Genomic DNA, 13,891 nt, shown 5'->3' with positions numbered 1-13,891 from the left:
ATCTACCTTATTACTGGGGGGACCTCAGAGATTCTAGTTCTATCCACCTCTCAGTTCTAGAGAGCCCAAGGCTGTGCTTGCAATATGGAGAAATACTCTAGGAACTAAGAATAACAGTACTGAAATGAAATGTATGTCCTCATTCGCAAGGCAGAAGGGTTCCAGGCCATGCCAGGAGCCATGATGAAGCACACACCTTGAATGCAGATCAAGGGTTTTAGCACTTCAGGAAGCAAGTGCCAAGGTTCTTGAAACAGGGAGACCCCAAATGAGTACTGGTGGCTCATGCCTGTAATCCTAGCTACTCAGGAGGCTAAGAGCTGAGGATCACGGTTTGAATAAAAGAGGATAGAAAAGTCTGTGAGACTTTTAAAAAAATGTATTGTAAAGGTGCTATGCAGAGGGGTTACAGTTAAGTAAGGTAATGAGTACATTTTTTTGAACAGTATTGCCCCTCCAGTTTCTCCTGTTTCCCCCAAGTTGTAAAGTTCATTTCCAACGTAATGTCAAGAGAGTATCACTGTTGCATTAGTTCAACCTTTGTCCTTGTGTCACCATTTTGTTATTCCTTTTCCCTTCCCCAAATCAGATAAACATATACAGGACAAAGGGAACAGAAATAAAAAAAAAAAACAGTGAGAGCAAGGAATAAACAAAAAGAAAAAAGAAAGTAAAAAGAAATAATTATGAACAATCTGCTAAAAAACAACTCTTGTTCCATTTCTTGGAGTTCATTTCAATAAGTATCATTTTATATGGTCATAAGCATATGGCTATAGAGCTACTGTGATCCTCTGCTAAGAATATCCTAGACATATTTTAGTTATTACAAATGAGGGAAACCAAGCAGCCTATATTTCTTTGGGTCTGGGTTGCTTTGCTTAATATAATTTTTTTCCAAGTCTTTCCATTTTCTTATGAATGGGGCAATGTCATTCTCTCTGATGGAAGCATAAAATTTCATTGGGTATATAACACATTTTCTTGATCCATTCATCCACTGACGGGCATGTTTAGTCTTTTGAGAAACCTCCACACTACTTTCCAGAGTGGTTGAACTAGTTTGCATTCCCACCAACATTGTAGTAGTGTTCCCTTTTGGCCACATCCCCTCCAGCATGTTATTTTCTTAAATCGCCATTCTAACTGGGGTGAGGTGGAATTTCAATGTTGTTTTTGTTTGCATTCTTTCATGGCCAGAGATGTGTCTTCATGTGTCTAATGGCCATTCTTTTTTTTTTTTTTTTTTAAATTTTATTTTATTTTATTTGAGAACATACTGTACAGAGGGGTTACAATTACATGGGCAGGATAATGCATACATTTCTTACCAAGCATTGCAGCCTCCTCCTTTGTTTACCCTTCACCTCCCTTCCCAGCCTCCCCCCTCCCTCCCACCCAATCATACCCTCCCTCCCCCCCCCCGACATTGTAAAGCTGGTTTTGACATGACATTTTGTACTTCTCATTGTTGCAACAGGTCCACCTGAATCCTTAAACGACTTGTTTGTCCCCATCTCCTCCACATGTTATACTGACATCAAATATAGTGAAAGCGGGGGTTACACTGTGGGGGAGGGACATACAAAGCAACAAAGAAATAATCTTATAAATGCGTTAGAAACACATGCATGAAAGAAACAAAAACATTAAAATACATATTTGAGGTTTCGTTTTCCTAACATCACATTATCTGACTTTTTCCGCTTGACTCATACCTATACTAGATATTGCAAATAAGGGAAACCATGGGACCTATGTTTCTTTGGGCCTGGCTTACTTCACTTAATATAATTTTTTCCAAGCCTTTCCATTTCCTAACAAATGGGGAAATGTCATTCTTTCTGATGGAGGCATAGAATTCCATTGTGTATATATACCACATCTTCTTGATCCATTCATCTACTGAGGGGCATCTGGGTTGGTTCCATGTCTTAGCTATGGTAAATAATGCTGCAATAAACATAGTTGTGCTGGTAGCTTTAGTGTGGCCTTGTTTGTGATCATTTGGGTAAATGCCCAAAAGTGGGATTGCTGGGTCATTGGGGAGCTCTATGTGGAGTCTTTTGAGGAACCTCCATACTGCTTTCCAAAGTGGTTGAACAAGTTTACATTCCCACCAACAATGAAGTAAGGTTCCTTTCTGTCCACATCCCCTCCAGCATCTGTTGTTGTTAGAGTTCTTGATTTTTGCTGTTCTAACTGGAGTGAGGTGATATCTCAATGTTGTTTTGATTTGCATTTCTTTTATGGCTAGGGATGTTGAACATTTCTTCATGTGTCTATTGGCCATCCTTCTTTCTTCTTCAGAGAAGCTTCTCTTTAATTCTTTCGCCCACTTACTTATTGGGCAGTTGTTTCTTTGAGGATTTGTTGTTGGGTGGTTTAATTTTTTGAGTTCCAAGTATATTTTAGATATGAGACCCTTGTCCGTTGTATGGCTAGTAAAGATCTTCTCCCAGTCCGTGGGCTTTCTATTGATCTTGCTAGCTATGTCATTTGCCCTGCAGAAGCTCTGCAACCTTATACAATCCGGAAACACAACAAATCAAAGAAAGGCTGGACAAATGGGATTGTATAATGGCCATTCTTATTTCTTCTTCTGAGAAGGCTCTCTTTATGTGTTTAGCCCACTTTTTAACAATATTGTTGCTTCTTTGACTCTGTGAGACTTTCATCTCCACTGACCTACCAAAAAAGCCAGAAGTGGTGCTGTGGTTCAAAGGGTAGAGCACTAGCCTTGAGCAAAAAAGCTTAGGAACAGCTAGCTCACAAACCATGAGTTCAAGCCCAGGACCAGCACAAAAAAGAAAAAAAAACAAGGCGGCCACATAACTCCTGATCCTATGCACCCTATAATCAGCCCTGAAAAAAGGGCTGTGCTGACTGTTTCTACCTTCAAAAGATTGCCATGTCTTTGTGAGGTTCCTAGGAGTCAGGCATACCAGAAGACTAAGAGAATTCCAGTGGGCCTTAGAGAATTACTTAAGGGAAGATCTGTTAAGGAGACCTTTGCCACTAGTGACCATTAAGTATTTCACATTTTTCTTCTCTCCCTCAGGCCACTTGGCTCCACCACTCTTTTCCTACCTGCACTTTTGCTAACCATTCCTCAGACAAGCCATGATGCCTCACGGCCAGAAGCAACATGAGCTCCATCCTGATGTTGACCAAGACCTTCAGGCCCAAATAGAAGCCTTGAGCCTGTCGGATGCAGATGAGGTGGCAGATGCCACAGATTTCTCCTCTGCTTTGATCCCACACAGCCTGGAGGAAATTCCACCACCTCCTCCTCTTCCAGCTGCTGCTGTTGCTGCTGCTGCTGCTGCTGCTGCTGCTGCTGGAACCATCAATGTTGCCCAATGTCTTCAGGAAGCCTCTTCCTCCTCTACTACTGTGGAAAACACGCTATCAAGCAAACCAAAAGAAGGGTCCAGCGGCCAAAAAAAGGAGGGTGCAAGTGCCTCAAAGGCCCACCCAGAGGCTGAGCTGCTGCTCACTACTTCTCTAGGGAAGAAGGTGTCTGAGTTGGTGAAGTATCTGAGTATCAAGTACACAACAAAGGATCGCGTCACAGAGGAAGAAATAAAGAAAAATGTCATCAAAGAGTTCAAAAATTACTACCCTATGATCTTCAGGAATGCCTGCGAATGCATGGAAGTGGTCTTTGGCATTGAAGTAAAGGAAGTGGATCCCATCAGCCACTCCTATGTGCTCATCAAAATGCTCGATCTTACCTACGATGGAAGGTGCCATAATGAGCAAGGTCTACCCCAAACTGGTCTCCTCATACTTATTTTGGGTCTGGTCTTCATGGAGGGAAACTGTGCTTCCGAAGAGAAGGTCTGGGAGATACTGCGTATGATTGGTGTGTACGCTGAGAAGAAGGATTTCATCTATGGGGATCCAAAGAAGCTTATCACTGAAGTTTTCGTGCAGGAGAAATACCTGGAGTACCAGCTGGTGCCCAACAGCAATCCTGCTCGCTATGAGTTTAAGTGGGGCCCAAGAGCCTATGCTGAAACCAGCAAGATGAAAGTCCTGCAGTTTTTCTCCAAGGTCAGTGGGAGTAGCCCCACAGCCTTTGTTTCCTTGTATAAAGAAGCTTTGAAAGATGAAGAAGAGAAAGCCAAGCTTGCGTTGGCCAACGTGAATGCTGCCCCTGTCACCAAAGCCAAGTCTAGCAGCGATTCCTGCCCCTCCGACAAATAGAGTGAAGTAGCTTCTTTATTCTGTTGTTGAAGAGAGTAGTCCAGGCTTTTAAGAAGTGAAGAGATGTTGAAGTTTCTTTTTCTGTATGTTTCAAACATTTCTTTTGCAAAGTGTATTAGCTTCAGAATCTAGATTGCTTATATGGATCACATGTGGTGCTGTCTACTGGGTTTTAAGAATGAGTCCTGCTGTTCTGAAAAATGATTTGAGACATAATTCGTTGTAATTTGTGGCCTGGAATATGATAAAAAGTGATGATGTTGAAAGAGAATTTTCCTTACAAATGTGAGTGCCCAGTACTAATAGACAGGCTCAGCGAATGTGGGCCTATCGTTAATGCTAAGATTCCTGTATGCTTTCTACTCTACCTTAATAAAAGATGTGTGCACCATTTTGCTTGCCTTGTTCGAGAATGTATGAGAAATTACACCTTCATAAACAAGAGCACATAATCACTGGCTCACTTATTCCTCTGACATTAAGAATTTCTTCATTTGAAGGCAATAGCTTAGCAGTAGAGATTTGAAGATAAGGAAGATGGTGAAAATTCATCTAAAACAAAAAGAGCAAGTAAAACAGACTGAGGAGATGGGTTTTTCAAATGGTAGCAGTCAAGGTAAATGTCCCAAGCCAGGAAAGACTGGAGCTTTTGGAAACCCAAACTCTTATGTGGGAGGTAACTTTTCCTAAATTAGGTGGTAGTAGAAAACTAGCCTCAGACAAAATGTCTGAGGACAGAAATGGACAATTGCCCTTTTGGATGGGGTCACTACAGCTTCCTCTGAAGGCTCTATTCTGCTCTCAGTGGACAACCCAGCATGGTATCATCTCCCTGAAATAGAGTGTTCCTACTCCCCATAGAAATGTCCTGGGTATCCCTTCCCTTATCTGAAACTTCTCTGATGTCGACAGTCCATTCAATGTGCCAGTGCACTTTAGAGGACATTGTGATGTCTGGTCATCTTCCATGAAACCTCTTCAATATACTTACTGTGTTAGTAAAATGGACTGTGAATAGAAGCTGCTTTTCAGGTAATCTGATGCTGCTTGGGATATAACAACATTTGAGATTTTAAAATCTTACCAATAAAGTCCTACTTTAGCAAGCTATACTGTTTGAAACAGGCCACTGGACACATACACAGATGAATGCATTTAATAGCTATAACCCAAAGCCCCCCACATAAATAGGAGTTGAAGGAAGACCACATTATTACTATTTATTATTATTATTATTTAGAGTATGAGGGCCTGAACTCAGGGCCCTCATGCATTTAACCAGCTTGCATGCTCACAACTGGTGCTGTATTAAATTGAGCCTTGCCACCATACAGCTTTCTGTGAAGTAATACAAGATGTGGACTGCCCAGACTAATGGTTTCAAATTGATCCTCTGAACTTGGCCTCCTGAGTAGCTTTAAAGTGCTTTAAAGAGAAATTCCTCAAACTCAAACTAAGAAGGTTGTCATAATAGGCTTCTTTTCCTTTTTAAAAGACATACATACACACACTCACACATGTTTTAGGGGATTCTGGTCTTTGAATTCAGGACCTTGCGTTTACTTGCTGAAAGCTGGTGCTACACCAGTTGAGTCATGCCTCCAGATTGTTTTGCCTTAGTTATTTTTCAAATATGGTATCACATTTATACCTGGAATAGCATGAACTGTGATCCACTTATTCTCTCTTGCATAGCTGGGATGGCAGATCTCATCCTTCTGAGTAGCTCAGATTACAAGTGTAAATTATAATGCCTGGTTAGAATAGTTGTCCTTTGGAGTTCCCACTAGATGGTATATTATGGAATAGACTAGAAATGTTCATTTACATGAGATTTTCCTCAACTTCCTGGGTTGTTCACTTGCTTCTTTTTCCATTCATCATCGAACATTGTGGCCAGTATCAACATAGAGGAACTAAACAGGAAGTAGCCTGCATTCCAGAATCTTCCTTTAGAGAGGAAGTCCCTACCAACTCATGTCAGAATTTGTGGGTGTACACACACACACTAACACACACACACACACACCACAAATTTTTACATTCAGCTGTTGAAATTTCAAATTGTGTGTGTTACTTGGTTGTTACTTGGTTAATGCAGAGCTCCTACTTCATTTATATTTATATAGAAAATCATATTTCAGCCAATGATGAACCAGATGTAAATAAGTCTTTATACTTATTTAAATAAAGAAATATATAAATAAGCCTAGGAGCTCCTGGTTTCCCAGAGCCTATTAAATATTTTCATTACACAGGTAACTGTGCAAATACGCAATGCAAAAGGTTCTTATAATACAGGTAAGTCACAATTTTTACAGATTCCAAAATTTAGTCTATCACCTCTGAGGTAACTATCAATTACCTGATGTATTATATTTAAAGGTCAAATCTGAGCTCTTCATAAAAGGATATACTCTAAAATACAATTTTCAGAATTCATGGTTATAAATGCTAGTGCATTTGAAACTCCCTTTGTCACTTAATAAAATGCATGCAAGCAATTTCTGTGACAGTACATCAAGATGTTCTTCATTTTAGTAAATGATTTCCTAGAATTCTAAACAAAGTAGATGCCAAAATTAACATTTTTAATTTGACACACAAGATGCTGTTCATTTCTAATACAATTAATAGCACTTAAACAACATCTTTGAAAATGAATCCTTTGGTAGATATGCATGCTTTCTCATAAAAAGACATTTTAATGTGGAAAATTGTGTTAAAATAAAAAGGTGTAGATATTTTAAATTTTTGTAAGTACTATTGAAAAATTCTGTAGCATTTATTTTCTTTCTTTTCTCTTGCTTTGTTTTGTTTTGAGACAGGTTCCTGCTACCTTTTCCCAAGCTACCCTTCAATCCTCAATCCTCCTGCCTCAGGCCTCCCAGGTAGCTAGAATTGTAAACATGTGCCACCATGCTTGGCACCCCACTGAATTTTTTTATAAATTAATGTATGTTCATAATCAACCTACACAGGACCATTCTGTATAATCAGTACATTAAATTTGGGCAAAAATTTACAATTGAAAAGTATCATCTTATTTGTATTCCCTCATTACTTAATAAGGTATAACCAAAAACATTAATCTTCTACCCATATAAAGATGGGTTTATGCAATGATGTCCAGAGTAATGAGATTCCTTTAGGCATGATTTTACAATCTGAAAATGTCCAAAGAGCATTTTCCCTTTGCCAGTAGGAGTAGCAAGAATTTTGTCAGAATATTCAGGAGCCATGGCAGGGTTCCAGATAGGCCAAATCATTTAGGAGATGACTTGGAAGGTTTAGAGGAGAGCAACTGCACTCTGTGAGCAAGGCTTCATGCAAAACCAACCCAGAGAGCCAGAGGCCAGCCATCACTTTGAGCTCTGAATCCAGACTTCAGTGTAGAACGAGGCAATATCCAGAAAGGGAACAAGGGGAGAATCTGGGTAGATGTGGTGATGGTGCAAGACAACTTAAGTGAATAGCCTTGGGGAGTCCTTAAATCATCAGTACCAGGCAGGAGTTTCAGCGTGTTCTCAGTAGGCAGGTCTACTGAGGGAGTGGCCCTGCTGCATGCCAGATACCATGCTTTGCAGGGGACAGCAATGTGAAGCTCAAGGAGGTGGAATTGGAGTGTGACACACTGGAACGAATTGCCTCATGGACTCTGCACATAAAATATTGGGGTAGACATGATTTGAGCTATTATCTGGATGCTGTCCTCAGCTCTGACCATCTACACTGGACTTGAGGTATTGGCTTCCTAGAAAAGGGTTTTCCTGTGACTCTATTGGCTTATATTGTCACCACATACCGCGTGGGATAGAGGTTGCCAATTTTTTTTGTTTCTCTTGTATGTTCTTCCCCCATGGTATGACCCCTGTTTTCATTGTATTTGATATCAGTGCCCTGAATCTTGTATACACAAAATAACAAAATGCTGAAAAAATGGTACAGGTTGACCCATTGTAACCATGAGATATACAAGACACTATGTTTAAAACGAACTTTACAATTGGTGGGGGGAGGGAGGAGTTGGGGAGGTGGGGTAGGAAAGGATGGTAGGGGAAAAACAAAGATTATTTTCTGAAGTTACAAGAGCAGTTGTAGCATATTTTTCCCATAAAGACAGAAAGCCCACCTATGGGGAAAGCTCCACACTTGGAATCTGTGTTGAAAAAAAAAAAGAAAATGGCAGTGCACATCAGTAGAGAATGAAGATGTAGGATTCAGGAAAAATGAGAGTTGTATACAGAGAAGCCATCCTGTCTCCTATAAGCAAGATTGACAACAAAATACCCACAAAAATTTGTCAGCTCCAAAAATCACATAAATTTTGTGTTTTCTGTGTGTGTGTGTGTGTGTGTGTGTGTGTGTGTGTGTGTGTGTGTGTGTGTGTGTGTACTTGGTTGTGCCTCTGTCTACCCACTTACGAAACATATTGTGTCTGCATGTGTGCATGTATTGACTTTTCAATCTCAGGTCATTTTTGCATCTGTAGTTTTATATGCAATGATATTCCTGACATTTCTCCAAACTGGTGTGTCTCTTCTAGATACCTGACAACACAGCAAGTACTATAGATTCTTATGGTAAGAAAGAGAAAGTATTTGGAGGCAATCTTGGGCTTAGGAAGTAGAGGCCAGTATTTCACTATCTATCCTGACTAATTGCTGGGCAGTGATTGTCAAACTTTTACATTAGAAATGTATTATTAAAACTGAATCCTTTTGTAGATAGACAATCCATGGACAACAAATCTAGAGGAATTTCATTCCTATGAGCCCAATAAGACTATAATCCTTCCTACTCACTTCCCTTTCTTCTTGATTTGGGACAGTTGATTCTAACCCTTAACTACAGAACTCCAAAATTCCTCTAAACACAGCTAGAAGACCCTGAGACATAGATTTCATCCTACTTCTGCATGGATATATATGCGAAATTCATTCTTCCCAATATACTGAGTCCACTTCTTATATCCCGAATCCTTCATTTCCCTCAAAGTTGGATAAGTTAGATACCCATAGGCACACACCACATCTACCTAGGCACTCATCTAGTCTTGTTAGCCCCAAAGTGTGAGTCCTCTAATTCTCTCTAATTCACTAGCTTTCTTCAAATTCTGTACAAATTTGCATTCCCCTTAGGCTCCAAATCCCTTACCTTTCCTTCTTCATATCTCTGCTTTAAATTGTCCTCTAGGAAAAAAGCCTTTGTTACTTGATAGTGTGCTAGCATCAAGTAACACAGAGGGCTCTAGGGCTTAATACTATGCTTCCTTCTTTTGAACCTATTCTCAGGTTCAATAAGCACAAGGAAATTAGATGATTTTATTTTTCTGTTTCCTCTGTCTCTACCTCAATAAAGGTCATAATCATCATAATTGGTGTTCAGATATCCTGATCTCAATTTTAAAAAATGCATTAAGTATGTGTAGCCCAATTCCTTTTAAGAACACGAAGTAAATTATTTTTCTGAGTTCCCTCTGTGGAACAAGAAAAGTAATTTGGGGTACCCAGCAGCTACCCTAATAACTATGTGCTTACATATTAAATAAGTGCTTTGAAAATCTCTGGCCATTGTGCTAGTGTCTTGAGTATAAACAAATAGTTGGTTCTTCCCATTGGAGGATTAGCCAAAAATACAAACCCAGATATCATTTTCTCCCTCCTTAGATCTGGTGTATTGCTGCGTTTTATTTTATGACTTCACATATCGTAAAACTTGCTCTCTATGGTTATTCTTTTCTTTTTTTCATTCTTTTGCTGATATAGGCTTTAAACCCATGGCCTTACTCTTACATAGCTTGCTTGCTCAGATAGTGCTCAATCATTTGAGTCATACCTCCAGCCTAGATTTTTGCCAGTTATCTTGAAGATGGAGTCTCTCATACTTCTTTGCCTGGGCTGTCTCAAACCTCCATCCTCTGGACCTCAGCCTCCTCAGTAGCTAAGATTACAGGCCTAAGTTATCAGGCCCTGACTCTACTTAATACTTTTAGTCTTTTAGTCTTTTGTATATTTTCAAATATGCTAATTTTTTCTTGTGTTATATTTAATGTGCCATTATTCTAAACCAGTATAATTTTTGGTTTCATTTGAAACTTTTATGGTATCTTCAATGTGTTATTTAATATACTTAATTTTTCTCCATATTTCTTGAACGTATGAAATACTTATAAGAGTGATTTTAATATCCTTCCCTACTGACTCTATTTTCTGTGTCACTTTTAATCAACTGATTTTCCTCCTCAATATCAATCCTAATTTCATGCTTCTTTGCATGCCTGGACATTTTGATTGGGTATCCGACATTGTCAATTTTACCTTCTTAATTGCTGGCTATTTTTAATTCTATAAATAAATATACTTGAGCTTTCTTTTGAGACATAGGGACATGGAAACAATATAGGATTTATTTTTAAAAATTTTTTGGTTTTATACACACACACATATACAATTGAACTTTGCTTATCTTTTACTAAGAGTCATATTGTACCATATGTAAGGAAATAGAAAGGCTTGAAAATAATTATATTGAGTGAAGTAAGCCAGGCCCAGAGAAACAAAGTTTGAATAGTTTCCTTCATTTGTAGGAGATAGAATGCACCTATGAATGTGTAAGTAAATGTGTTGGGCAGTACACAAATAGATACACATGAATTAACTGAAGTGTAATAGATTCTGTGGAGAACTCAAATGGTATGATCAGTTAGAAAAACTAGAGAAAAGCTCAACAAAATCAACACCAGAAAATGGAGAGGTACATGCAAGAGAGTAGGGCTAAGGAGAGAAGAGAAGATGTAGTGGGGAAGGGAGGGAGAATGCAGTCAATAATTCATTGTAGCTGGGTCCCAGTGGCTTATGCCTGTAATTCTAGCTACTCAGGATGCTGACATCTGAGGATTGCAGTTCAAAGCCAGCCCAGGCAGGAAAGTCTGTGAGACTCTCATTTCCAACAAACTATTAAGAAAAGGCTGGAAGTGGTGCTGTGGCTCAAGTGGTAGAGCAATAGCCTTGAACAGAACAAGTTCAGGAACAGTATGTAGACCTTGAGTTCAAGCCTCAGCAGCAAAAATTAAAAAAGAAAGAATTCATTTTATATACTACAAAATTAAGAAAAATAAGGGAAAGGGTGGATCAAATCGAGGTGACACTGATTAGGATTCATTGTATTCATGAATTCCTTGGTTATAGGCACCTCCATTGTACAACTACAGTTTATGGCTAGTATTGTCTCATTGGTATGTAATACTCTTGAGAGTATAACTAATGCCCTATAAATTATAGAGATTTCTGCAGAAATCACGTCTCTTCATCACCTGATGTTCAATACATTATAATTAATTTTTTTCATAGATTTCATCTACATCTTTGGTTAAGAATGAGAATTCAGGTCCCGTTGATTCCTTGTCACAAGAACCAGAAGTTCTTCAATCCAAAGGTAGAAACACAAATCATTAGATATGACAAATATCACCAAATGTCAGTTTTACTCAAGTTAAAATGGAATTGAAGAACTATGACACATATTTATCTTCATGGGATCATATTTATAGCAATTAGAAGATCATATACCAAAATACCAATAAACATTTTCTTTGCTATTTAAAATATGATTTATTACTCTATTACCTTAAGAACTTTAAAGTTCTTCAGTATTTATAAAACATATGAATCAAATTATCTTTCTAACTAAAACTGGTAAAAATGTTGTTAAAATGCAATTTAAGACTACCAAAAATAAGCACATGTTTTCTAGATTATTTACAATATTGGTCAACCTTTTGTTGGATTCTACCCAGCTTCTGAAATGCCTATTCCTTGTTTAGTGAAAAAATAAAGAAGACAATCCAATTATTAAGCTGTAGTTAATCATCCTACTTCCCCCACAGTTTCAAATAAAATGTCATAAACATAAGCAACTATCTTCTTAAAATGTCATCAAATCAGAAAAATTATTAAATGATATTTTAAGAGAGTATTATTTTAATTGATTTTATTATTGGTATACATTTGTTGTAAAATGGGAAGTTCCATTGTGGTATTTCCATACATATGGACAATGTATCTTGGTTAAACTAATACTAACATTTTCCCTTACCTTCTTCCCATTCTAAAAACAAAACCTTTTAATACACTTCACTATTCTAGTTTTACAAATATGCAAATAAACCAGTTCATTCATATTTGTCCTCTCAGTTCATCCTTCTGGTTCCCAGTGATAACCTTCCCTACATGTTTGCAAATTTTTCACCTTGTTTTGTTTTTCTCTCTTCCCATCCTCTCAAAGAATCTCATAGTTAAAACTGTATTCTATATATGCATAAATCTTTATGTATGCATACATATATATGTACGACCATTAGGTCTATCTTTCACAAAACTGAAAAGCTGCAATATTTGGCTTTTTGAGCTTGACTTGTCTCACTCAATATGAGGCTCTCCATTTTTATCTATTTTCTACCAAATATCATAGATTCATTTTCTTTTTATGGCTGTGAAATATTCTATGGTATAGATGTACCATACATTCTTTATCCACGCATCTGTTTGGGGATACCTCAGCTGACTCCACAGTTTGGTACTGAGAACAAACCTGGAAACAATAAATATGGATATCTTTCTTGTATATCGATTTCCTCTCAAGATATATGCTGAAAAGTAATTTGGTAGGTGTAAGTTTTAGCTGAAAGGAAATTGCCACATGGTTCAGGCAGAAAAGTTTATTGGGGGGGAGACCATACTGGCAGCCACGCATGGTGGAAGGTATGAGAAAAGGGAAGGGAAGGGACAATTTCTGGATTGGAGTTAATGTAGGGAGAGGGAGGAGGAGTGACCATAGCCAATGAAGATGTGATCTCGGAGTCTGGGAACCTCCCACAGTCCGAAGGAGGCGTGACCAAGTAGGTCCAGGATATGATCTCAGAGAAAAGGGTAACTACCCTCAGGTGTGCAGGTCACCTGGTTAATGCAGGTGGCTAATCAGAGACTGGGGGGCGGGAGGGCGGTGCGATATGTGCGGTCCTGCATGGAAAACAAAGGGGACAGGGAAGTCTAAGTGAAGACTCTTTCCCAGGGCAGTTTTTTTTTTTTTTTTTGAGGAAGGTTAATTCTTATTTCCATAGTGGTTGCACCACATTACATTACCACTAACAATGTATGAGCATTTTTTTTTCCCTTGCATCCTCACCAACATTTGTTGTTTGTTTTCTTGTTGACTGCCATCTGGACTGGTGTCAGCTGGAATTAAGAGTGAGATGGAGAAAGAGAGAACATGATTCTCGTTGTGGGACTATTTAGGAATTTAGGAGGATGAAAGAGAGGGAGAGAATGGGAAGAGGGAAAGGGGGAAGAAAGAAGGGGCAGAGAAAGAAAGGAAGATGGAGGATGAATAACTTCAAAATAACTTTCAACTATGTATGAAGATAGAATAAGGAATCTAAAAAAGCTGTCAATCAATAAGTGATTGGATGGTGGGGAAAAAGGTTATTTTGATCAAAATATAATAGTATATGCACTTCTAAAATGCTATGCTGTTAAATTCCTTGGTGCAGTTAATACAACAAGAAAAAACAACACAGGAAAGTAAAACAGACCTATTGGGAGGATAGGTATCTCAGTGGGTGAAGGGTAGGCGAACTGAAAGAGTGAATAAGTATGTATATGATCCAAATATTGTATTT

General features: G+C 38.5%; 1 protein-coding gene across 1 annotated transcript; it reads left to right on the top strand.

The window, feature by feature from the left end:
* Positions 1 to 3,126: 3,126 nt before the first annotated feature.
* Positions 3,127 to 4,212, top strand: LOC122097122 (putative MAGE domain-containing protein MAGEA13P). The gene is made up of 2 exons (XM_042667606.1): positions 3,127 to 3,222; positions 3,373 to 4,212. The coding sequence occupies exons 1-2, from the start codon at positions 3,127 to 3,129 to the stop codon at positions 4,210 to 4,212; spliced, it is 936 nt and encodes a 311-aa protein (XP_042523540.1).
* The last annotated feature ends 9,679 nt before the right edge of the window (positions 4,213 to 13,891 follow it).

The sequence above is a fragment of the Dipodomys spectabilis genome, unplaced genomic scaffold, assembly GCF_019054845.1.
Source record: "Dipodomys spectabilis isolate Male_0828 unplaced genomic scaffold, ASM1905484v1 ptg000414l, whole genome shotgun sequence".
NCBI lineage: Eukaryota > Metazoa > Chordata > Mammalia > Rodentia > Heteromyidae > Dipodomys > Dipodomys spectabilis.
The sequence above is the reverse complement of the archived record's forward strand: the minus strand, read 5'-3'. Positions and strand labels throughout refer to the sequence as shown.

Coding starts and splice junctions, on each gene's coding strand:
- LOC122097122 (XM_042667606.1), top strand. CDS start 3,127: ATGCCTCACGGCCAGAAGCAACATGAGCTCCATCCTGATGTTGACCAA. Junction 3,223..3,372: donor GCCTGTCGGATGCAGATGAG/GTGGCAGATGCC, acceptor CAATGTCTTCAG/GAAGCCTCTTCCTCCTCTAC.